Source organism: Apteryx rowi, unplaced genomic scaffold (assembly GCF_003343035.1).
Source record: "Apteryx rowi isolate R43461 unplaced genomic scaffold, aptRow1 scaffold_137, whole genome shotgun sequence".
NCBI lineage: Eukaryota > Metazoa > Chordata > Aves > Apterygiformes > Apterygidae > Apteryx > Apteryx rowi.
In genome coordinates, this window is record NW_020447608.1 from 1,665,067 (window position 1) to 1,690,606 (window position 25,540).

The 25,540-nt window shown below is 42.6% G+C and overlaps 1 protein-coding gene across 1 annotated transcript in view; it reads left to right on the plus strand.

Moving 5' to 3' along the window:
* Positions 1–13,282: 13,282 nt before the first annotated feature.
* NRXN3 (neurexin 3) overlaps positions 13,283–25,540 on the plus strand; it is a 185,127-nt gene continuing 172,869 nt past the window's right edge. The window contains exon 1 of the mRNA XM_026057197.1: positions 13,283–13,466. Within this exon, the coding sequence (XP_025912982.1) occupies positions 13,283–13,466 (184 nt within the window). The remainder of the gene's footprint in view (positions 13,467–25,540) is intronic.

Consider the following 25,540-nt stretch of genomic DNA (forward strand, 5'->3'; position numbering starts at 1 on the left):
GCAATTCCTATTGCAGAATGACCTCTGTAGCCTGGGCCACAAATACTACTCCCAGATATTTCTTTTTTTCTGAAGGTTTTGAATGGGCTGCCTACTTTTAGCCCTTTTACAGCTGTTTGTGTGCTGAGCTGCATGCTATGGCTTGTCATTGTAGAGCTGTATTCCTGTTGTTATGGATCCAGAAGGGGAAAAGATCTGCTAGACTAAATCCAACCAAATCTGTACTCCCTGTCCATGCCTGGCTGTTCCTTACAGTGTGTTTTCTGGGGGCCCATTTCTGAACATATTCTTGCACTCTCTCCTAAAGGTGGGCCCAAAGGTGCCCTCAAGACCAAACTTGCTCTGCAGAAAGCAGTTTTGTGAGCAAACCTCAGGTGTGAGTGTCTGCCTGAGAGCTTCCTAGATGTGAGCATGGTGGTACAGATGGCTTTCATGAAAGCTGTAGGCTGTTGGCAAGGCAACAATCTTAGGTTGGAGCCAGATTGTGCTGAGCTTATGACCATTCATGGGACTGCTGAACAGCGTGAACAAATCTGAAATGTCTTATGTGAGAGGGACTCAAGCCCTTAACTGAGAAGATTATTTTGTAGTTCTGTAGCCCTCACCACTGGCAAATGTTCCCTGATTTCCCAACCCCACATTTTCTGTGCTGAGATTTCTTCTACAACTTCTGGTTCTACTTTCTGTAATCATTAAAGCCATTCACAATGTAACAAAACCTTTTGGTTCCTGATTACCAGCTTGCTCCTCTGTTTAATATAGGTACTAAACATAGAAGTTAGTACAACTGCTTCTGAAAGGTTTGTGGGGAATTTATGTTGCAGTATGCTGCCTGAATAGAAGGGAAGCATCTAACTTGCCTTAGCTATACAGGAACACAAAGGGGAGCGTGACTGCAGCAGAAGGGGACAACTGGGAGGTAGGGCCCTAGCTTTGGCACTGCACTTAGCTGGGAAGTTGTGGAGAAAAGACAAGAGACAAGAAAAGATCACGGTATGTCTTCATTACAGGGATGGGACAAGGTTTTATACCATCACCATTCTGGTTTTAGTGATTTGACTTAGAAACACTGGGTGAAGCAAGCTTGGCCGTCACACAGATTTCCACAGAGTGCTTGTGTCCCTTCTTATCTCCTTGTCCCAGGTAAACATATCAAATTCACTGCATATTTTAAAKCAAGAATTCAAGACTGGAGTAGTTTTTCCTCTATGGCACATACAGTTCCAAAGTGTTTTATGAGGCATTTATGCAGGAGTCATCCTTTCACACTTGAAAGGCCATGCCACTGCCAAGTGGAAGGTACACACTGTGCAGTGCAGCAGTACAGAGGGAGAAGAAGCTTCTGATCATTGTAAATGCTTGAGGACTTAACCTTTATGCTTAGACAGAAATGCAGAACACATCCCCTGTATCATGGTGCTCTGTACCACTGGGCGGAGGTGATTGTGATACTCTCTCAGAAGGAAGAGTGCTCCCTCTGGAGTCATCCATATCTCTTCCTGCTGAAACATGGACTTTCTTTAGAGCACTCTTGTCTCTGACTCGCTGTCTTGTATCCTCTGAAAACTGTTGCTCTGTTAAAGCAAAAGGTAATAAGGAAAAAGGTTCTTTCCTGATTTTAAGGATGTTTATAATTTCTTTTTGGTGAGTGATGATCWGTTCCTTTTTTAGTTTGAGCAAACAACTTTTGTCTGCTGGTCATCCTCCTGAGAATGGATGGACTGTCTCATCTTGTTCCTCCAGTTCCATTTTTCCTTCTTTTTTCCTCTGTGGAGGTCTGGAGCAGGAAATTTCTCCATTCAGCTTGTCACTTACTGCCAGGACATGTGCAGTTATTTCCTGGTGTGAGAAGAATACAAAACCTTCTAAAGTTTGTTGTGTAAATGTCAGAGCAGTATATAAAGGCTGGAAAGGAATACAGGAAGCCCCACGTGAGCTGCTTTGTACTCTGCTGTAAGGGAAGTCATGTACCAAGGACAGGCCAGAAGATGATGGGGCTTCTTTACATCCCCTCTGATGAAGCACTGTGCAGCCCAACGCTCTCTAGTGCAACAGGAGCTGTGCCAGAGCACAGGGGTGTTGTCTGTGCTTGGGCAGGTGCATGGTGAAAGAGCTGTAACTTAAGCTTGTTAGCAAGCAGAAGAGGAACAACACCTATTGTCTGAAGGTGTAGAACTGGACTGAGTCGAAACTGGGTAGTTTCCTATTCCCTTTCCTCTGTCTCTGAATTTTATTCTACCTTCTGGTTTGTAATTGCTCTCGCTGAAGAAAAGACATTGCTGACTTTGTCTGGACCATTTTCTGCTGTTTCATTCCCCTGACATGCAGTGTGTCCATCCAGCTGTCTCTCTTGCAAGTTCCTTTGATCACTAAGGAAATGTTAGCAATAATGGAACAGAGATATGACTGCTAACAGAAACGCTAGTCCTTATCATGAGTCTTGCCTCAGAGATGCCAGAATTACTTTCTCTGTCTTTCCTTGGCTTCTGCCTTGACTAATGGAATTTGTTTATTTTATAAAACAATAGTAGAAGTAAAATTACATGTTTTTTCCCTATTAACTCCAATGTTTTATGAGAAGCATGTGGCAAGATGAATAAATAAGGAGAGTGAAATTAGTCTTCCCCTCTGCCCATTCCTTTTAAGTCTGTGGCCTTCCTAAATGAGACTGATGTTGTAGTAGCTCAGCTATGGCTTTTGAGGATTTGCACCCATAATGCACCAAATTAGGATCCAGGAGGAGTCAGAGAAAGGTTTCATAATTTACTTCACCAAGAATTTAAAAGTTTTAGCATTTGGACCAGTGGATTTGTCTGGGGCTTGTTTCTACTTAGGAGCCTACAAAATAGGAAATTTTTTCTGGAAATATCATGAAAAGGTGCTGTTGTCTTAAATAATTTCAGGATGTTTTTAGTAAGATAATATATTTTAAGATGTTAATGTGGCATATCCTGTATATATCATTTTGGTGTGTATACAGCACCCCAGCTGAGCCCTGCCTGCTTCACGTGTGGAGCTGGACATGCCAGGGAAGGGACAGGTTAGACTGAGGAGAGGTGAGGACTCATTTCCAGAGGAGAAAAGCTATAAAGACACTTGGCTGCACCTCCTCCAGCAGAGAGCGTAGGCAGGGATAGACTGTGGGGACTTGCAGGGTTTCCCCAATGCTACCGAGCACTGAGGCATTACAAACTCTTGCTCTTCCAGATCGTTGTGTCCAGGCAATAACCATCCGTGAAGACCAATTCTGAAATCTTTATCTTGCTCTGCTTTTTCTCCTGCCCGGGTTGTCTTTGGCAGGCAGCCTCAGGTAGCTTACCTTTGCAGCCATGAGGTGCCAAAGAGATTACAGCAGGAGCTTTGTGCGACACTCCAGTGAGATGTCAGTGTTTAGCAGAGATTAGGGTTTTTTTAAAGGCTGTTTCTTTATCTGCCAGGTCTTTAAATTTTTTCCTCTCGTTGCTTTGCTTCTTATTGATTAAAGAAAAAAAGGAGCTAAAGCCCTGTTTGGTAATAGAATATTGATGAGAAGGCTGGGGAAATAGAGAGAGATGGTGAAAGTCTTTGTTCCTGTTTGACAAAAGGTGGAGAATAAGGGGAGAGGAATGTGAATGTGTATGAAAGGGAAAATAAGAGAAGAAAGAGTTATTTAAAATCGCAGCTAGGAAATCACTCTTCCAGTCTACGTGGCCACAGCAAGATCAATTTTCAATTTCAGGCTCCTGCCTTTTGTGTTTCCAGACACACTTGCATTCCACTGGAGAGCAGGTGATCTGCCAGACACTGTTTGTTTAAAACAAATTGTTGGGATGTATTTTTTGCAGATGAACTGCTTCCTGGATCAATTTAACATGATGTAAGGAGAAAGGGGGGGACCTCGAGGCCCCAGTCTCCTCAGGAACCGCTTTTACATCAGAACAACTCCATCCACTTTGGTGGCTTTACTTCTCGGCTCAGTGAGGTGTGAGGGGAGTATTGAGCAGGCCCTTGTTTCATAGATCCACTTAGTGTCACATGAGGTGTTGGGTGTGAAGGAATAAATGCAGCAGACATAGCTGAATGGCTTGATTTTAAGCAACCATGCAGTGTCAGTGCTTCATAGCTCTGTAGCATCTTTGACTAACAATAGACCAGTTCTTTTATCTGTAGTTTAGAGTACGGCAATACAGGATCAACTGCTATTGATAAGCAAACCTGTGGACCAAAGCCTCTGCTGTATAAATCAATGTCGTTCATTTCATGTAACGCACACAGATGAAGATTTGGCCCAAAGAGTTTAAAGCATTGTTTGACACAGATGCTATTATCTTTGCTGCTTCTTCATGCTAAGGGTGAGTTTGAGAAGCAAAAAAGTTCTGTTTCCCACCCAGATCAGTTTCTGTAGAAGCTTTTTTTCTTAAAAAAAAAAAAGGAGTTTGTGATGAAATTTGGAGGATGAGGGACATCCATTTTCCCTCCTGACAATCTGATTTTTTTTTTAATTTTGACACAAATCTGAAACAAACACCAGGAAAAGAATTAATATTGCAAAAAGCTGCAAATTGCTCAATACGCAGTACCAAGGAAGTGGTATGCAGAGTTTGAAAGGAGACTGAGACTGCAATACAAAATTACACAATTACAAAATCACAGATTGCCCAGAGAAGTTGTGGAGTCTCCTTCTCTGGAGATATTCAAAACCCGCCTGGACGCGATCCTGTGCAACATGCTCTAGGTGACCCTGCTTGAGCAGGGGGGTTGAACTAGATGATCTCCAGAGGTCCCTTCCAACCTCTACCATTCTGTGATTCTGTGTGATTCTGTGATTACATATTCCAATGTTTTATTCCTTTCAGCACCTTTAAGGAAGGATGTACTTGAAAGTAGGGTGGAGAGGTTTTCTTGCAATGAAATCACTGAGTAGTTTAGGTCAATATTAAGATTTTTGTGTTCAAAAAGGGCAAGTAGTTCCTCCTCCCAGTCGTGGTAATTGCCAGCACAAGTCACTGGTAAATTATTCAGCTGTCTYTGTCACACAGAGCTATGCTATGTTTGCACAGACACTTCTGAAAACTTGGGCCTGTAATTCCAGACTGGAAAGTCAGAGTTGTATGCTGAAAAAATAATGCTTTTGGCTTATGTAATCCTATTTCTAAGATAAATTTAAGTAAGAAACACTAAAACACCTCGTGATTAATGTTCCTATAAATCAGTCTCTTCATCCTTCATGTTGCTCTTCTCTGGACTCTCTCTCTTTTGACATCACATTATCTAATTGGCACATACTTGATTATTTGCATTGTGCAACTGAGAAATTCATGACTCTGTACAGGCTTTTGTATTTGTGGGCATATAGTAGGACTGGGACTCTGGCTAGTTTGAGATCTGGGCAAAGCAGGCAGTTCCCTGGGGCAGAGGGGTGCTGGGAGGCACCACGACAGCTCTGCTTCCCATGTCAGCGCCGAGGAAAGCCAGGCTGGCCACGGCTGGGGGGCAAATTCAGAGTATGTGAGAGAGGAAGAAAGCTGCTACTACAGCAGGGTGGCCCTTGGCAGCAGTCATGTGTTCCTCAGCCCTCACTTCACTTTTTCTGGCAGCCATAAGGGCAATCAGCCAGCCTTTACAGGGCTGTTCCCTGTGCCCTCCATCCTTTTCCTTCTGCCCTTTCCATCCTGGTGGCAGGAACTGCTCAAATCCAAATTTCAAATTTTTTCTGTAGTGCTGAGAAGACTTATACTGGTTTTGATTACTATTCTCTGTGGGCTGCAGTGAGGTTATTTTTGTACTTATAATCGGAAATGGACCAGTCATGTCCTAAACATGTTACTAAGAGTCTAATCTCCCTGGAGAAAGGACTGTCTTTTTATCCCTCTCTGACTGGTGCCTGCCACAACAGGGTGGAGGTCTGTGCTCAGACTTCTGGGCATAAAAGCATGCTAAATAACACTTTTCTCCCATCATTCTGGTTTTAATTTCCAGGAGAAGTTGGGGAATTCTTAATGAAAAGTCATTTAACATCCACCATGGGCCAGGTGCAGATTCTTCAAGCTCAGTTATTTTCATGATGTACAGCAATCTTGATTTATAACTCTTTCTGATGGTTTGAGTTCAATGGTATGTATACTTCTGCTAGTGCAACACTACCCTAAGCATTGCCCTTCTCTTCTAGTCTTAGGTGCCCACAGAGCTCTGCTGATGCTTGTCAGTGCCCTGCAAGAGTAAAAGGAGAAGGAAATAGAATTTGTGTCTGTTATAGACTAGATAACAGAAGATGAGAATAACTTGCACAGAATTTAGGAAGGTAATAATAGATGAGGGGATAGTAAGAAAATTCTAACAATGCTGGGGTAGAATCTTGGCTTCACTGACCTTAATAATAAAACTTTCTCTGAGCTCACTGGTGCTGGGATTTTACCTGAGCAATATGAAAGGATATAAGCTATGTACTCAAGACTTACATTCCCGAGTTCAGTTTGACTGGTTTATGTAAGAAACGTGAAGAAAATTCTCTGTTTTGAAATGATGAAGGAGAAAGGATCTGTAATTCTGTGAAGGCCACCTTTCTTTCTATAATATGTGACAAACTGATGTAGCTGGTCAACGATGCCCAAATACTTGCAGTTGTTCTGACTGCTTTGGTATTTTAACCTTGTGCTATCTCTGAGCTGCTGTTGGCTGCATGCCTTCTCCCCAGCTGATGAGGGTATTCTTGTCTGATTAGGAGAAAAGGTGTTCGACACGGTTGAATTACTCCTTGTTTGAAACTGTCCTTTGTCCATGATAATTTGCAAGCCTGGGCTGCCCCCTGCTCATTTCTTTCTCTCCTCATCTCTTACATTCTAATCTCTTTCTTGTTTTAATTTCCTTGAGATATGTTGACTCAGTGCTGCTTTTAGGGGGCAAAGTTTTGCCAAGACTGCTACACAACTAGTTAAAACTGGTGCTGGGCATGAGCTTAGCCAGTATATGGTCTGCTGTTGGGATCTTTTCAGGACTTTATGGTAAGCAGCAATGCATTTTGGTCAGTAGCTGGATGGGGAACATCTAAAAGAAATGATGATTCAGGAGAACAATTTAAGTTACTTCATACCAGAAATTTGCTAGAAATCAGTGCTGGTTTTTGGAGTTAATATAATTCTAGACTTGCTCTGTTTTGTGTTAGAAGTCAAGAAGTTGGGATCATAGAGGAGCTCACAAGAAGGTGTGAGCTCATCTAGCACTGCATCCCAGCACTGGTTCTACTATTGATTAGCAGCTGTGGACAGGTCACTTWGTTTCCAATAGCAGTCACTGATTGTAGTGTCTTGGTTTTTGCTGTTCAACTTAAGGCACGTTTGAAGCGATTTTTTTTTCTTCAGTTTTCAGTGAAATAAGACAGGACACGACAAACTGGCATCAGAAACCATTAGAGGGAGTAGGGAAAGGTAAGCCTGATAGTAGTAGGTATTGTACCTACAAGGAAGAGCTGCATGCACCATTTGCAAGAGGGGACCATTTTAAAAATAAAGCTATGAATAGAAGGTAGAATAGTGTTGCCAGTCAGTTTTATTGTTATTCCAGCTGATTACTGTTCCTAACAAGTATGAATTAATGAGGGAAAAATAAGCCATTGTACAGAAAATATATCATGCTGCCATGTACTTCCCTCTCTATGTGTATTTCTTCGAAGTGTCCTGCTTGATATTTAGTTTGCATGTCCTTTGGAACAAGGACTGTCTTTGTATGTTGTGCCTGTGCAATGCCTGGCTTACAGCTGTGTGCTCCAGTAATACAAAACCTAGGAAAGGTAGCCCCTAGTGACCTTGCACCCACAGCCGCTGCAGGCACAGCCAGGTGGGTCACCAGCCGCTGCTTGCATGGCATGAGCCACAAGAGTGGTGGGTGGTCATCTCTGTAACGGACAAAGGCTCCGGGAGGGGAAAGACCTGAGCTGACAGGGTCCTCTGCTGTGTTGTTTCTCTAGGAACATGAGGCACTTGAGAGAGAAATTCAGTGCGTAGCTGATGCGCTGTTCCTGTCTCTTGTTCTCGCTGTCAGCACGATGCTGGCTGAGGGCCTGGCTGTTCCTCTCACCTTATCTTTCTCCTTGCTGAGCTTACTCGTTCCCTTGGTCCTATGTAAAGGGAAGACTGGCTTGCCAGGCACGTTGGTCTCTCGCTTTGTGGCTCCTGTGGCAGCTTGGAGATGGCGTCCTGGAGGTGGCAGGCAGAGGGGAGGGCTGCTCCGGGGTGACCTTCAAAATGGCTGGCTGCAGTGAGTATTGCATACTTCTCCTTTCCCGGCGACCACTCACCTCCCTCTCTTGTTCTGCCTTAGCTCCTCGCTGAAGTTTTGGGGGTGCGGGCCGAGGCCGCTCCTTGCTGCGGGAGTCTCTGGAGAGCAGCACTGAGGTGGAACCGCCCAGCCTCAGCTGGGAGGGAAGTGAAGCGAGGAAAATGAGCCGCAGCATGTGGAGTGGGCGCTGCTGCTGTCGTCCACTTGCTGGAAAGCAAATRACGGAGGAAAAAACAAGAGCAATTGCTTTATGAGAGAGGCTCAGAGGGAAGGGAGTGGGAGAGAAGGTAAAAAAGAAGAAGGGGCAAAGAGAAGACAAAATTGCGATAAGGAAGGAGGGTGGAAAAGGGGAAGAAAGCAGGAAGGAAAGGGAGCATAGACTCCTTTCTGGGACACAGGGAAGAAGGTAATGTTCAAGAGCTCTTTCACTGCCTATCTGGGCAAATGTTTTGTTGACCCTTCCATCTAGCAGCTGTTTTCCAACCTCCTCTTTCTCTCCCGAAGATGCCCTCTTGATTTTGCATATCTGGAATAAATCCACACTAGCAGCCACTAGGGATCTTTTACCAGTACGCCTTGCTACTGGAAAGCACTGGGTTCTGTAGAGAACTTGATGATGAGAAGCATCCAGTTGCCAAAGACTGGCAGTCTCCTTTGACTAAGAAATGGGAGAAGTACAGCAATTTTGTGTCATTGCAGTTCAGCCTTTTCTTGATGGGTATTTTCTAGGAGGGCCCAGAAGCCCTATCTTAAAGTCAGCTTCTGTCTTTAGTCTCTATAGTATCACCATTTAATCTACAGAGAAGTACATTTTCCTTAGAACTGGGCTGTGGAGCTAAGAGACTGGTCAGCTAAAAGTATTTTTCCCTTGTGCATCTTGTAGCAGAGAACGGGCAGATGATCACATGTGGATCAGCTGTTCCACGTGGTGGCCCACAGAAGGGGACCATAAATTTTCTTTCAACTATCTTGTGCTACCCAACCAGCTTTGTGTTCCCGTGTGGATGGCTCAGCTGGACATATTTAACCTTTATGCTCCTTTTTTGTATGAACARGTACTTGTGTTCTGATTCTCATGTCTACACTGCTGCTTTCACTAATGTGAGAACATGGTTATCGTATCTTAAACTGATTGTTGAAAAATTCTCTGTTTCTTTATGGTCAGGTATGATCTGGAGAAATAAGTTCACACTGACACTATCATTTCCACAGGTTAAATCCTCCTTCCCAACAGAAAGGGACCCAGACAAACTGCTGCCTGATGGGAGGTGAGGAATAGGCTTGGTTCTGGTTTTAACTGTCAGTACAGCATATATAGGACCTGAGACCCTTCCTCATGTGTGTTTCTCTTTTCTTACTCTTTGGGAATGGCAGCAGAAGTTTTATGTCAGCAGGTCTGTGCTACTTTGCTCTCTCTGAGTATTGCAAATTAAAGTATTCATTGTTTTAGGTAGATGATTTGTCTGCTGAGGATTGAGGAATCAGTGTTTCCCCTTGGGCCTTTTCAGATGTATATTTTCCACCTGCATGACTAAATGGAGCAGCAATACTTGATGGTATGGTGAAAATAAGGTTAACAGGGTTTTTAAAATTCCTTATTGTCTGTCTTTGTTTCTCATCAAATTTGTCTGTAATACAGCTTTCACTTGTGACATTTTTGGTAAAGACAAGTTTTAATCAGGTAGTGGTGACTACAGCTCTGCAGTAGCATTGTCTGGATTTCAGTTGCTGACTTAGCCTTGCAGTTTTCTGTCACCATCACCAATGTTCTGAATTACATATTCTTCTTTCCGCCACATGGACACTGAGACATGTTGGAGAATTAAAAATACAGTTACCAAATTTCATAAGACTACTGACTTAGAGAACAGATCATAAATAATACAGACATAGAATGATAACAGAGTTAGAGCAGCAGCTGGCAGAAGACATGAGAACGAGCGATCAAGAAGTGGATTTCACAGAAAAAAATATCCTTTCTTCTAATAAAAGAAAGTATTGAAGTGGGTTCAATTACCTGGTATTTTCTTTTCTTTCCTTTTTGTTTTCTTGGCACTGCAACTCTGGGTTAAACTGTTAGCGAGTACGGGAGGGTAGAATCTGTTCTTCTCTGTCAGTGATCTGCTAAGCCTTTTAATGCATTTATTCTTTTCCTCTTGGTCATTAGTTGATTCATTATTTGGACAGGGAGATAGGTGCCCCAGATATTCCTCTATCCAGTTATTTCTTTGTCATTTGGAAGGAAGCATTTTATTAAAAACCTTTCTCCAGGGTAGAGGGAGACCTGAGAGAAGCAAAAGACCTGAGCTGGGGCAGAGGGTGCAAGGTGAATTGTCAGAGGTGAGAAAGGCAGCCATGGTCCAGCAGATGGACCAATTAGATTTTCTTTGAAAGGAGAAAGGCAATCTCTGATAGCTGACCTGTATTCCTTTTTTGTGAAAATGGATGTTTTTTCATGACTTGCTTGTCAGATAAAATGAGCGTGTGTGGGGGGCAGAGGAGGCTGAAATTAATTAATGTCAGTAAATGAAGCATATGGAAGCTTGTCTTGATGTTACAGTGGTTGTGAATTAGTGCAAAAGAAACAGTGGAAAAGCAAATTGTGAGACACTGTTTTGGATCAGGGCTAGCTGTGTATCGGTTCTTGCCCCCAACCTACTTTCTAAGACATATTCCAGGCCTGCTAATTCTCCTAGTATCTCMTCTTGCTCCCGTTAGGATTCATAGGATAAGGACTAGGACATCACAATTCAGATCTTTGTACTTCCATTGGCAGTCTCTCAATTGGGTCTGAGGTGCCTGAACATAAATGGCATGACAGAGAATTTGGGGTAAATTCTCAGCTTCCCAGCTGTGCAAGGGAAAAAAAAATTAGTTGCTTGAACAATTCCATCTATTAGGATCTAAAGTTGGCAAATAGTCACACATAGTCACTGATATTATCAAGTTTGCTTGCTAAAACCTTCTCAGCATCTCTCTTGTCTCAAAATGGAGCACATGATAAAGACTGGACAATAAAAATTTTATCTTTCTCCTGTGGGAGCAAATGTCTGAGCTGCCATTGATTTGAGTGAAGTAGTATCAGGGTCTAATGGGATAAAAGATCATTAGAGTTCATTCCAGAGAGCTGCTTGGAAGTTGTTGGCTTCCTGAAACCCTTGCCTAGTTTAGTGTGAATGTTATGGCTTAGCACAACTGAGGACTTGAACTTTGCACCAAGAACAACTATCTGTTCCAATTAAAAAGATGTCTAATGTAAGCCTGCTGAGGTCTTGAGTTAATACTCTATCACCAGATCTTAGCTAAGTTTCCTTAACAGAAGCCTTTTGTCCCTACTGAGTAGTATTAATGTCTCTGTAAACTGTAGTTATTGTCATTAAGTATTGCTAGCTTAACTCAATTCCTTGTGGAATCCAGTAGGTAAACATGCTTCCTTGGGGAAGCATGTCCCAGTTAAGTGGATTACAAATCAAAGTATATCCAGTCTAATGCAGCAGTGGAACCTCAAGCAGCTTCCTATGATGCATTTACAGGGTTTCAGCAACATATATTTTGAAGTGAAGTGTCAGGAGCTACAGTGATATAGTGGGGATTGCTTTAGACAAAGGTATCAGCAATTAATTGTAAAACAATCCTTCAAGTGAACTTTGGTACATGGGTTGTTGCAGCAGATCACAAAATTCAAGAGGTGCATCAAGATTTAAGAGCAGGATCTATACTGATTATAGATTTTGACATCTCAGAAATAAGGGCTTCATTATTACTTGGTCTTAAACAAATGTATCTTTCTAAAACTGAGGCAAAAATATATAACGTCCAATGCACATAAAACATCCAATGAGGTGGTGGAGGCAGTAAGTCTTCAGTGGCTTGTCTGCACTCTGAGTGTAAAACGGAACTCTTTGCCATTAAAGAACCAGTGCTGTATTTTTTAGTCAATTACTCTCTTTCACTTCCTGGCCAAAAATGCACCCCTGTTTATTCAGATTCTCCCTCTGTCACTGTCCCTCTACCCTCATTCTTGATTTGATGCAGAATTCTTCTTTGTCCCCTCTATGAACTCTTGCATAATGTAGGTGAGCACCTCCTGTGTTTCATAGCAGGTGAAAAAGGTTGCATTTAGTGATACTAAAGCTTGGTATCACTTTCAAAACACCTTTGAATCCACCAAAATTCAAGGAGTTCCAGAAATATTAATTACTATTTTTCCTCTGCGTCTGGGTCAGATTGAGCAGAACGTACAATTCAGAACAGCTAGAGCTCAGCAGAGTGCATCTGGGCTCTAATGGCTAAAGAGTCAATGTCACCTCATCAAGTGCCTGCAGGATAACCCTGAATTCAAACTTTACCTGCTTCTCTCTTTACTAACATATTTTTGGGTGGAAGAGAAGGAGCAGCAAGTTCCTCAAAACACTCACCATCTCATGACTTTCTTTTATCTTTGCTTCCTACCATGGGGGAAAACTATGCCTGAACTTTCCAAAGACACCCAGTCTTCTGTTATGGGACAGTATAGAGGATGTGTGTACATCTTGGAGGAAGAAATGGAGGAGAGAAACTATGCTTCCTCAGACTTCAAAACTAGACAAATTTCTTGTCTTGAAATCCCAAGCAGTGGGAATGACGTTGTAAAGTCTGAGGGGAGGAGGCTGGCCATGCAGGGCTAGAGCTCTTCCATGTGCCTCTGTAAGCCAGTATCAGGAACCTAAATATTAGACCAGGAGCTGCTCCTTTTAAAAACAAGCCACTAAGTCCCAGACTCCTGCAGTATAATCTGTGCCATGCAGTACAGGAAGCCCTGGCTTTGGCAAGTGTTTTTTTGTGAGGTCGCTGCCTCTGCACACACAACCCTCTTGGTCAGATGGCAAGGCCATTCCAACTGCAGGGAGTGGCATCTTGTGGGATGTCAATGATTCATCTTGTCATTCAAGCAGATCGCCTTTGGGGAAAAAGTTCCTTCCACCAAATCTAAATGACACTATGACACTTTTTTAAATTTGCAGGCTCCGAGTGTTTAAAAGAGTGTGTCATGGAGATTATAGTAGAAACAAGTAACCTGGACCATCTAGATCCTTATCACCTGGTTACCAGTTCTGCTACAAGAAGAGATGCTTCCCCGGTTTGTCTCAGATTCTGCATCTGTGAAATGGGCATGATAATACTGACTGACTTGCCACAGGAGGTGGGAGAATCTCTACCAGAGTTTGAAGAAAGTAAGTGCTAAGTATTGCAACTTGTCTGGAAATATTCTATTTGATTCAAGACATCCAACAAGCTGCATATCTTTAGATGATGGCTGCTCAGAACTTAAACTGAGTGTGATATACTGCTGTGAGATTATAAATGCCAGGAATTCAGCCCTGGGTAGGTGAGAACAGGTGGATAAAAGTGGGAAAAAGTCATTGATAAAAGCTGTGTTATCTCTGAAAGCCTTGGTGGGCAAGGTTATCAGAGGAAGTGAGAGACTGATACGTTAACCTATAGCTGGAAGGCAACAACAGGGCAAGGGAGAGGAAAGGGTGCCCCACTTAGAGGAAACTAAAACCCAACACATAGAATAAACTGGTGGATGATGGGTTCCTGATCTATTTGAAATGAGTGTGGAAAGGGGCCATTCCTGCAGTACTGGAATTGCTTTGTGTCCCAGAGACTGTCTCAAGCTCTGTACACAGTTCCTGTCTCAGTCCCACTTTCTCCATGAAACCCCTGGTCATAAAGGCATTGGTTTCAGGAATTAAATGACATAACAGGAATACCTTCTTCTTACTGCATTTGTCTAACTTCACAAACATCTTCATAAAATTTGCTGCCTTTCCTAGCATTTTTTTGCAACCTTTAGTCTGAGAATCCTCTTCGTGTTGCTTGGAAGGATGTAGAAGTTTTCTTAAAATGCTTGCTGGTATTTGGCTTATTTGATTTATGGGTTCTGAGTATTTATTTGTTCTTCCTTAAAATCCCCATTAAGATGAGCTCCTTAATCAGTTTAACCTTTAATATTCCAAACAAACTATATATAGTGAAAGGGAAATGTTGCATAAATAGTTGTGAAAACTAGTAAGTTGAATGATTCTTCCTAGCTTGGATTTAGCTGTGATGTATTTTGGGAAAACCAGACAAAAATGTGTACAGCAAAGCTTGCAAAGGGAAGTGTGGAACGAACAGTTACTGCAACTAGATCTGAATGTGTTCTGAAGCATCCCAAGTGCTTGTGTCTCAAGCTTGGCTCAGTGTAAATGCCCAAATCCTTTTTTCTCTGCATAGAGCTTGATCCAGACTTCCTGAAGGGGTAGGGATATTCTGAATGCAGCTTTCTAACACTTTCTTTCCTAGTAGGAGACCTGAAGTAGGCAGCTGACATGAGGGAGAGGTTGTTAATGTTACTTTTCACAATCTCTTAAAAGCATTGCTTTTGGCTTTTCTCTTTCTCCTAGACAGACATGAAGCCTTTCTTCTTATCCACTTCAACAGACTTCAAGAGCAGCTTGCTCTTGTACTATCTGTCTTCTGAAATGTTTGCAAACAAACCCCAAATCATGTGATCTACACCTAGTTTCATGATTTGTTGTCCTTTTTCAGCTGGTTCTTGTCTGAATTCAAAAGTGTTTTCTGGGCACTTGTCCTGACTGTCAGTTTTGCATCCAAATTGCATGGAATTCGCAGCCCCTTTGTTCTGGCGCAAAACTTGGCTGGTGCAGCAGAGTTTTGCTTGGAGTTTTTGAGTCCATGTTGTGTTTTGACTGGAAGGAATTAGTCTGATTAGGCTGATTCTTTATTCATACAAATACCCTAAATTGTCACAGCTCCTACCAATCAATTATCAGTCTGTTTTTTCTGCCTATCATCATTGTTTTAATATGCAAGTGATGCAGGCTTTGTTCTTTCCTCCCTTGTAAGTTGATGCTTACAGCAGTGCCATGCTGATCTGATTTTTACCCCTGCTTTGCACAGGTAAAAATTAAAGTGCAAGCTCTGAGTTAAGGGAGAATGGAGCTACTGTTCTTCCTTTGCTTTGCTTTGCTTTTCTTTGCCAATCTCCCTCTAGTGTGCACAAGCACATATTACACGTACTTGCTACCTCGCTGTTAATTTAGCAGCAGACACTGCTTTGATCCAGCAAACCTCATTTTGGAGGCTGTGAACCCCTCAGATTTGAAGTAGACAGCAGTGCCAAATCTCACAGGGTGTGTTTAAAAATGAGCAGAACCCTGACAACTAGCAGCAAAGGCTTCCTCCATCCGCAGCAACACTTCACCTTCCTTCCCCCACCACGGCAAACAAATTGTGTTGACAGACAAAGGCAGGATTATGGTGAGGAGATGTGCAAGATAACAGGATTATGGAAGCTAAAACAAGCAAACATTGAGATTAAGTTAGGAAGTGGGCAGGATGGAGATGGGGGAGGAAGAGGACAGAATGGGAGAAATTACCAGGCTGTGGTGCTGGTCTGATATGTTGGTGGTGAAGCAAAAGAAAGGATTTAAGGTGTTTTGGGAGAAAATCAAGCAGAACAAGTCATTTCTCCCTGTAAGCTCCTGTGGATGGAAATCTAGGAGATCTGCACTGTGGTGGTTGATTTTGGTTTCTCAGGAATATAGGAGGTAAAGTGGAGAGGGAAGGGGAGGCTGTCCTAAACCTGCGAGTCCTGAAAGCCACCCTGCTTGCTGGAGCAGGATAGGCACCAGCTGTCAGCTGATCTGAACAGAGATCAGCTGTGACCTAATTATTGGCCTCTTAAACCTGCATTATTCCTTTCATTTTCCGGCTCATTGACGTCGTATAGAGAGAGGGTGAAAGAGGGTAGAAAAAAAAGAGTTTATTGATAATCCACTTCCTATGTGTCTGCCACTCAGCCAGGGTCATGGCTGGATGGCCTCCATCAAAGAGCATGAGGGTGGCCTCTTAACTCTTTCTGCTCTCCTGTAGGAAGAAGAGGGCTTTGTGAATTTGGGGGGATGAAAGCATAAAACAATTGGAAATAAAACATTAGTGTGCTTTGGGTCAGGAAGTTCTTGTTCCCCCTGAAGAAAGGGGGAGTGAGCAGTTTGTAACCTGTGAAAGGAAGAGATGAACAGAAAATGCTGTATCACCTCCTTCAGCATACAGGCAGGTAGAGGCATGCCTCATAGGTTTATAATCTTTTTGGTGGGGAAAGCATTAGGTGTGTATATTTTGCAGTAATCGGTAGACAAAGCACTCTCACCATACACATGCTTCGGCCATTTTAAAGTCTGCATGGGTACGCTGGAACAGTTTGTTTGGGCATCAGGAAGATACCAGCCCAGTTAGTGATCTTGGATACAAATAACCTGCTTTCTCACAATGTTTTGGTATATCTGGCTGCTGGTGAGACCATGCCGGCTTGGCTGCCTTGCTTTACCCATCCAGGATGTGACACCCATTTTGAATTCCACTCTTGTGAACAGTTAAAACAATCAGTTTCTTGTTCCTGGGCAAAAAAATCCAATTTGATTGGTCAAGATGATATTGGACTTAGTGCATGGGAGCAGAAGAGCATTGGGCTGCATGGCTGTGAACTGTGTACCTTTATGCATTTGGGCTACCACGGTGGTTAGCACATGCTTAAGGAAAGAGGATGATAGTCAGGCCTGAACAGATTCTGCAAAACTATCAATTTCTCCACTCAGGTCTGCTTTCCAACTGCCAGATCTCAGTGTATCTTCCTCCAGTAACTGATTACTGGCCTCCCCGCCCCAACCAAATGACCTTAGTGATCAATGCATCCATCTCCTTTGTTCACTGAGTTGTGACCCCAAACCAATCTCTCAGACTTTCCAAACCCTCCTGCAATTCTTGCTACTTGGCACATGCTCTCCAAGTCTCTGCTCGCCAGGATCTGCTGACAAATGCTTGCTTGCAGCTTCAGTCACAGTATAGTCCCCCTGCACTTTTTCTAGCATTTCTTACATTCAAACCTGCTTCTAAAGAAGGGAGATGGGGAATGTGTGAGAGAAGGAGAACTCCCCTATTGTATTACACTCTCTAATCCAGCTAAATTGTTGAGACTGACTGTAAATTGCTGGGATAATTGACCTTCAGTCCTTTGAAATACACTTCTGGGGATGAAATACTTTTTTCTTTTTTTTTTCTTTTTTTAAGCCTCTTGCAGCCTTTCCAAAGCATCTTCTGACAAATTTTAATCAATAATCTAGTCAGTGGGTAAGCCTGAGTCTATCACATCTGTTACCTTTATGGCAGTGGTGTTGGGAGCCCTTATTACTTTGCCTTTGATGTCAAAGACAGCAGTATGGAAGGAAAGACAAAACAAACCAGAGAGATTAGAGTTAAAGTTGAATTGGGATGGTTTTAAAAATTGAGCACTCCCAAGCCCTGATCAAATCTATTATGCTTATTTATTATTGACTGAGTACTCGTATGTTCAGGGCTGTATGATACACACAGCAGCTGTAGCTGCTGCCTCTGGAGCCTTAGCATGTAGGTCAGAGTTACACAATATAAGTCAAGAATATGAGGCATGTGCTCAAGATTCAAGTGTTGTCAGGTACTAACTGCCTGTTTGGGAGTCCATGAAATCAGCATTTTTTCTGTCAGTACATACACACAGTTCTTCACTGTGGCCCTTTCTGTGCTATTTCTTCTGTCATTGTTTCCTATTGCTCTTGCTTTAATAAAAGCTATAAAGTTTTTGATGTGGGGAGGTGATTTTTCATTTCTTTTGTAAAAATGACCTGTGTATCCAGGAAAGCCTAACAAAATTGGTGTTTAAAAAAAAAAAAAGTTTAATGAAAGGCCCTTGCAGAAGAGGTGAGCAAGAAGATGCATAGTCTCATGGTTTGTGTATTAAAAAGGAATTAGACCAGCTAGTATCTGTTCTTGAGCTATTTATTATTAACTACTGTTGTTACAGCAAAAGCAACAGTGTGGTTGCTTCTCTTCCTTGGCGTGTTTGCAAACTAAGTGATTCTGCTACTAAACGACTGTAGGACTTTAGCCAAGTTAGTTGGCATGTCTATGCCTCAGTTCCATAGATGATGGATTATAAAATTGTATTAAGCTGATGATGCTCAAGTTCTGTGAGATCTTCACAGTATGTATCTTATTCAATCTTCTTGGCTGTAAATTAGCTTAAGGAATAATCCAGTAGATCCAAGCTGTTGAGCAACTAAAGAACATGCTCCCTGCCCCCTTCCCCCCTTTTTTTGGTTTATGCTTTTTTGGATTTGTGTGCATTATTTCCTTATGGAGGGAGAAAGAATACTGAAGATGCATCTGTGTGATACTTCAGTGTAGTGCTGCATCCTTCAGCAGGAGCAGGGAAACTGTGGCCAGTCTGTGTAAACTCTGAAGCGTACAACTGTGCAAAATACTACTCCTGTGGGAGGAATGGAAAGATATTTTTAAAGGATTTTCAGAATCAGGGCAAATTTGAATTATTACTATAAGGAACCTTACAGATAGATATTACATCTCTGACATCTTTCTGTGAAGGACTTCTTTGGAACATCAAATATGGGGGGGGGGAGGGGGGAACAAAGCCCCAACTTCCAGGAAAACTTAGATGTGGTCTGTTTCTGAGTGCTGCTTAAAGGCGCTTGGGTTTTTTGAGACTTATATTTTGGTTTGGCGTCCTTTGTGGTTGGATTAAGACTTCCACTGTTTCCAAGGTGATTCTCCAACTTGGCATGGCCTTTTTCTGGAAAGCTTGCAAGCTTGGGAGAGGTTTCTGGGTAATGATAAAACCCAGTCTTGCATAGCTTTCCTAAACTTCTCTTTAACAGTGGGACCATACTCTTGGGACTCCCCTGAGCCCTACTAGTTTAAATCTGGATTGCAAAGATCTTAAGAAGAACCAGTCAACATAAAGCAGAGTAGTGCATGTTTAATATCCTTCAGTTCATTTACATTTGGAGGTTTTGCTATTAAGGATTCCTCTTGACTTCAATGTCAGATCAGAATTCAAGTTTCCATATTACTCTAATGGCATGTCAAGAACCTATGGCAAGAAAAATGTTGTGTGATACAGGCAGATGTAGAAGACTGGTATAGGGGCTAGGGCAAGCGGCTCTTCCCCGGCATCTTTTCCTGGCTTGGTCAGCACTTCCCTTTGAGTCTGAGTCCCTTAATCTCTCTCTTTCCCTGTCTTTTAAGTGAGGATAATAATACTGCTAAAAAGCATTCTGAGATTTCTAAATGAAAGATGCTGTGTAGGTGTCAAGTGGTAGGGGTTTTTGTAATGCTTTCTCAAGCAACAGGCAGCCCTGGGTGAATTCGTGTCTTGCTGGGTAAGTCAATAAGTCATGATATGGTTAATGCAATGTCACAGAGCCAGAAATACATGTGTAGCCATGATGCAGCCAGCCAGCCAGACTGGTGATGTGTGAGACAGACCCCTTAAAATTGAGATGGGCCTGTGAATTCAGAGCGAAATGAGATCTGGCCACTGTAGCCTTGACCTACAGCAAGAGTCTGTAGATATTCCCAGCTGAAAGGGGTTTGAAGGGAGTGTAGCACTTCCACAGCACATGATCCTGGTCCTAACACAGCACAGTGCCCTAAAGGGTAAATTGTTTGCATAGAGAGAAGTCTCTTGGGTCTCTTGCATAGGAGGTGCAATTTATCACCCCCAGCTGCAAGAAGCAACACCCTCTAATACAACAGAATGAAGCCTCAGGCCAGTCTATACCTTTATTATAAGTATATTAATAAATCAGCATAAAAAATAAAACACATTTATTGCCATTAAAAATTTAAACGAAACATTTGTCATCCATATCCCCCTCCTCCTCCTTACCTCCTCATCACCAAGCACTTATGTGAATCAGGTGCCACACATGGATATGACAGAGAAGAGAAGTGCAGAGTAGATAGAGAACAGTCGGGAGAGCAGTCCAGGCAGCAGCCTGGGCTGGTGCCCCAATTTGCTGGTTTGTTCATTTGATAGACTTGGTATCATTGGTTACAAGGATCTGGCAGTCAGCAGACCATGTATATCCCTGGGGTTTGTGAAAGGTAAGGGAACGTGCTAGGGCACTGCCTTTATGTGGCCGCTTTAGAGAGTACTGGGGACAGAGGCATGTAAGGAAACCTTGTGGTTGCCATGGGGAGAAGACAGAGTAACTGAAGCAGTGCAGCATTTCTGCTTCTGGACTATTTCAGAGACGGTGCTTGCCAGGCTGCTGGGTTAGAGTAACGGATGGAGTGATGCAGACCTGCTTTTGGCTGGGCCTACTGCTTTCAGAACAGGAAGACATTCAACTGGGTTGGGTTGCTAAGCCGTGCCGCTGTGCTTTGGGCTTTTTTGACAAAGTCTGTCTGCAGTTGCATTCATGCCAGGACCTGTAGGGCTGCTCTTTGCTGTGATGACTCCCTTGACAGCCCTTGGTTGGTGTGTCAGGTGTAAGAGGTATTGGCTTGCTGGTCACGTCTGTGATATTGTCACTGGGACTGCATAGTAGCTTCTGAAATACTAGATGACCTTTGATGGGTCCAGGATTGCTTTCTAGGTGAGTGGACTTTTTTCAAAAACCTCAGGACTTGCAGGAAGTCAGATTGTGTGTCTTCAGGTGTGAATTTCCAGTTGTCTGGAAAAGAGGGTGAAAAATCCTGTTGTCATGATATTTCCAATCCAATTTTTTAACTTCCTCTAAGCCTGGCAACTTAGGCTAATGGTTTCTTGTTACCTTTTGAGACTGGGACATGCATAGGCAAAGGTTTGCACTGACTTTATAGCAACTTTTCATTTGTTTCCTCATACTGTTGTTTTATGAGGGAAGTCGCCTGGGAGTTACAAGTCTCCCAAAGAATCCAGCTGTGATTTATGAATCGGCCATCAGCAGTTGTTATGCCAGCCACTGCATGCATCCATTCTAATAAATTCCCTGCATCTTCCTTAGCAGCTTGTTTTACTGCCGTTTATTGATACCATGGTTTTAACAAAAGCAGCACATCAATTACAGTAATTGCGTTCAGCACTGCTCGAGCCATGGTCTGAGGACGGGCCGTGGAACCTGGGCTGAGGATTAAGGGCTACCAGGAGGACCCAGAGAGAGGAGAGCAGAGGTGGAGCTGAGGCCTCAAAGGATTCCCCTTGGCACTTGGTATTCCTTTACTTTTTTTTCCTGTGTTTGTAAGAGAAGGAGGTGAGATAATTAAAATATGGCCCAAATGAATCTTGCCTGCTGGGCTATCCCAGCTGTATTTTATTTTCAAATCCAGGGTTTTAATGGAGTTTTATGCAATTTCTAATAGCCTTTTTTCCTGTTTAACTTAAAAAAAAAAAAAATCTTAGTGCTTGAAGCAGTGAATTGAGAAGCAGGTCACCAGGCTTTCTATTTCTGGATCAGGAAAGTGTGCACTAATTACTAAAGCAGGCATTTGGACATACACCTTCCGATTCTGCCACTGACTTATGCTGATCTCAAGCCAGCCCCTTAACCTGCTACTCACTTAATTTCCTCACATGTAAATAGAGTAGGACTGATATTCACCCACTTTGTAGAGCCAATTGAGATTCTTAGGTTGATGGTGATAAAATTGTAATCTCTTAACTTCTCTCATGTGAAAAAACAAGTGATATTCTCAAATGTGTGTCTTTCCATACAATATTTATTGTAGATTGCCTCAAATGTCCATGCCCTGTATCTTCTACTGTGGAATGAGTATGCTAGGATTTATACTCCCTCTCTAGCATTCGATACCATATTTGCAGAAAATAGTTATGTGCCTACATTACTTCTATAACAGTGGGACTCCCTGAATGCTGGTGTGACGTACTTTGGGATTTCTTTCTAGTGAAGTGTGTAGAACTACGTGTACATAGATGATCCCCTAAGTCTTGTGCATGTTTTAATTTTTACTTTATTGATTATTGATGTAAAGCAAATGGAGGAGTGTCTGGCTCACCTCTGCGCACTGTCTTCTCCCCAACTCAAATGGAGCTCCAGTTCAAATTGCTTCATAAAATGATGTTCTCCTTCCTAGAGTAGATGCTTTGCTTCTTGTACAAGACAGTTATTTCTTACTGATTCTGTACTTCCTATTAATGGTGGACAATACATAATTCTTCAGAGGAAGGTATAACAAATTTTGGCTATGCTGGTGCTTTATGGTACAACAAACACAGCTGAGTTTCCTCTCTTTTTCTTTCTTTTTTTTTCTTCCCCTCCACCCTACGCTTGCTCTTTATTGCAGTTTGTTTCTTGACCAAAAGTGTTGCGAATAAAGTCTGTGATGCGTCAGTATCTCTTTTGAACCAGGGGTCCTATCTTAACCAAGCTACCTATCACCGTAGATATGAGGCTGGATTTGACACTTATTTTCTTTCATTAAGCATTATGGCAAATAGCAAATATAACACAGCACTGTTTTTGTGGTGGGGTCAAGCTGTCCATCTAAGGTCCCAGCTCATACATCCTGGGCTTCCTTTTTACTTTAGGGTGTTACCTTATGTTAATACTCCCTTCCCTTACATACAATGTAGCAGTCATCATGTACTTTCTCATTGGTTATTAATCTTCCATCACCCATCTATCATGCATTTCTTAATTTATCCATAAGCTAAACAGGCACGAAGTTTCCAGTTATTGAAAACATTGCATGTTTGGTTTATGTGTTAGGCAGTTTATCTTCAAAGGCCATCTCTGAGCACTTTCTAGTCTGCGTATCCTTACTGTGTGATGCCCTTTCCATGGCTGACAGAAGTCAGACTGCAGCAGTTCCTTTTTCATTAGCCTGGTGCTGTTGCTCATCTTGGTCACAACTTGCAGCATCCCATCGCTCAGTTGTAAGAGCTAACCATATAAGCAGCTAAGCATTTTTCCAAGATCCCTGTGTATTTCACCTCGCTCTCAGCTATATCACAGTTAGATCACAGCTGAGATAAGTTTCCTGTTTTTCAAATCTGTTTAGCATTGCATAGTCCATACAGTAGATTTGTGTGCAGAAGTCAGGCACGGAGTAACAGGAGGCTGCGGGTTATGATTCTAATTCACTGGTGGAGGTGTGAGAAGGTAGGGAACTGGAAAAGCAGGGGATGCTATGAGGTATACAAAACCTTATACACACACACTCTTATCTATGTATATGTATGTATATTCAAAATTTTTGCTTGGATAAAGATTATGAAAACCTTTGTTCTGGGTTAGCCCCACTATGCAGTGAATCTAAATACTCTTTGTTTTGCAGTGATCCTGTTATTCCTCCGTGTGACTGAATTAATAATGCGCTCCGTAATATTCCTTTGTGGATTAGACCCTACCACCACTACAACCACTGTCCTTCTGCTTTTATGCTTTTTTTCCCTGGATTTATTCCCAATTTTGTCTATGAAATGCTCATTTACTACATGAGCACTAGGCTGATTTCCCCTTATGGTTATTGCATTTTCTGTTCATAAATCATGAATTAATTTGTCTTTTCCAGGTCCCTTGGTGCCTTTCTGCTTAATAGCCAAGTGTATTTGGTCTGTGTAATCTAATGAATCTAGTGAACAATAAAAATAGTAGATGGAGAAAGAAGTGATGTCCGCAGCAACCCCTCATCTCCAGCAGAACCTGGGGGACCCCCCTTTCTTTCATTTCTCCATCCTGGAGACCCACTTGCATCTGTTGCTTGCTGATAAGGGATTCCTGTGCTGTTTGGTAGTTAAGAGATAGGCAGAGGCTGAGGGGTGGAGGAGGGGTTACTTGTCAGTCACCTGGGATCTGTCTGCAGCCCTGCCACTAAATTGGTCTGTGACCTTGACCTCCTTGTATAGTAGAATAATTGAAATCAGATATAAAAGACTAATCCAGCCAGTCCATTTCACTGCCAGTTCAATTCCACATTACTGTTGTGCAATGCATATGCATTTTGCTTTAAGTCTTAAATGTCTTAAATGCTTTCCTTTTGAGAGGAGTCTGGTAGAAGTCTGTGTTGGGAACATTACAACAAACATATGCTGCAAGAGGAGTGTAAAGGGCATGGTTTTCATCCCCAGTACTATTTGTTTTGGAGATTACCAGCTGGAGATGCTCCTGCTGCATGAAGCACACACTCTTCTTTCCCTTGAGCAAAGCGACTCTCCGTGCAGCATTCACATCCCTTGCTGACCCAGGGTGCAGAAAGCCAGTGGCTAGATTCTGAGCTTGTTTTCACAGGTCTTGCTCCTTTGCTCTCACTGCTGTTACTTTAGAAAGAAGAATTCAGCCCCAGATCTGTAAATCCTGGATGGTCTCCAGCAAGGTAGGGCAGAGAAATAATTCTGAATTTTGAAGCTTTCTGTTTGAAGCTTCGCAGGAGAGCTGTTTTCTTCAGGAAGGTAAAGGAAAGCGCATAGCCGCACAAGGAGGAAATGCACCAAAAATAGGTTGCTCAGGAATGGTGATGGTAAGTGAAATTTGGGAAGCAAGTGCTGGAATTCCTGGCAGGTAAATCTCCAAACACAGCTACCGAGGCAACAGCTCTGTGGGAAATTCAGTGCTGCCATCCTCACCTCTCCAAGGGCTTCCCTCCTCTTGAAAATGTTCAGTCCTTTGAAGAAATACTTTTGCAGGAGGATGGAAGATGGGGAGAGACCTCCTGACTCTTTCCTGCTGGGTTCCTGAGCTGATACACAAGCCCTGACAGATGAGAGGCCGGCAGGGATCCTCTTTGTATGTGAGGCTGTGTTTGCCAGAGAACATTTAATGTTGGGATGCAGGGCTGGTTTCCGTGTTTTTGGGGCGTGTTTGACATTTTCTCTTGCTCTGTCATCTCCAGTCACTTTTAGAGGGTTTTGAATTTGCCAGTTTGTAGAGTGTATGGTGAGCTACAGGAGTGAAATGGTTAACCCTACAATGATATGGATTATCATCACTAGCTAGAGAGGAAGAAAAAGCACAGCCAAAACATAAAGAAACAGTTGTGAAATTCCCACTCAAGCAGGCTTTTACCTGTATAACTGAGCCACTCTGAACTCTCAGAAGTCACGTCTTACCCACTGATCCCCCCCCCCCCCCCCCCAAAGCAGGCTGCTCTTGTACTCTGGTCTGTATTGTGTTAGAGATTGGGGAGGGCGGAGGGAGAAGACGCGCAGGAGCACAGAGCCATGTTTTCCCCTCTTGCTGGAGGGCATTATTCTCTAACAGGCAGTTTAGTAAGATGTTTGCTAGATGACAGTCAGGGGACCTTGTGATCTCTGGGGAGAATTTATGCAAATCTGGAGACTATAAAAATGCCCCTGAGCAAGTAAGTTTCTAGAGATAACACTGTCACTTTCACTGGGAAATTAAAAATTAAAGCAGAGATGTATCATGTTTCTCAAATATTCCCTGCCATTTGTTCCTTTCAG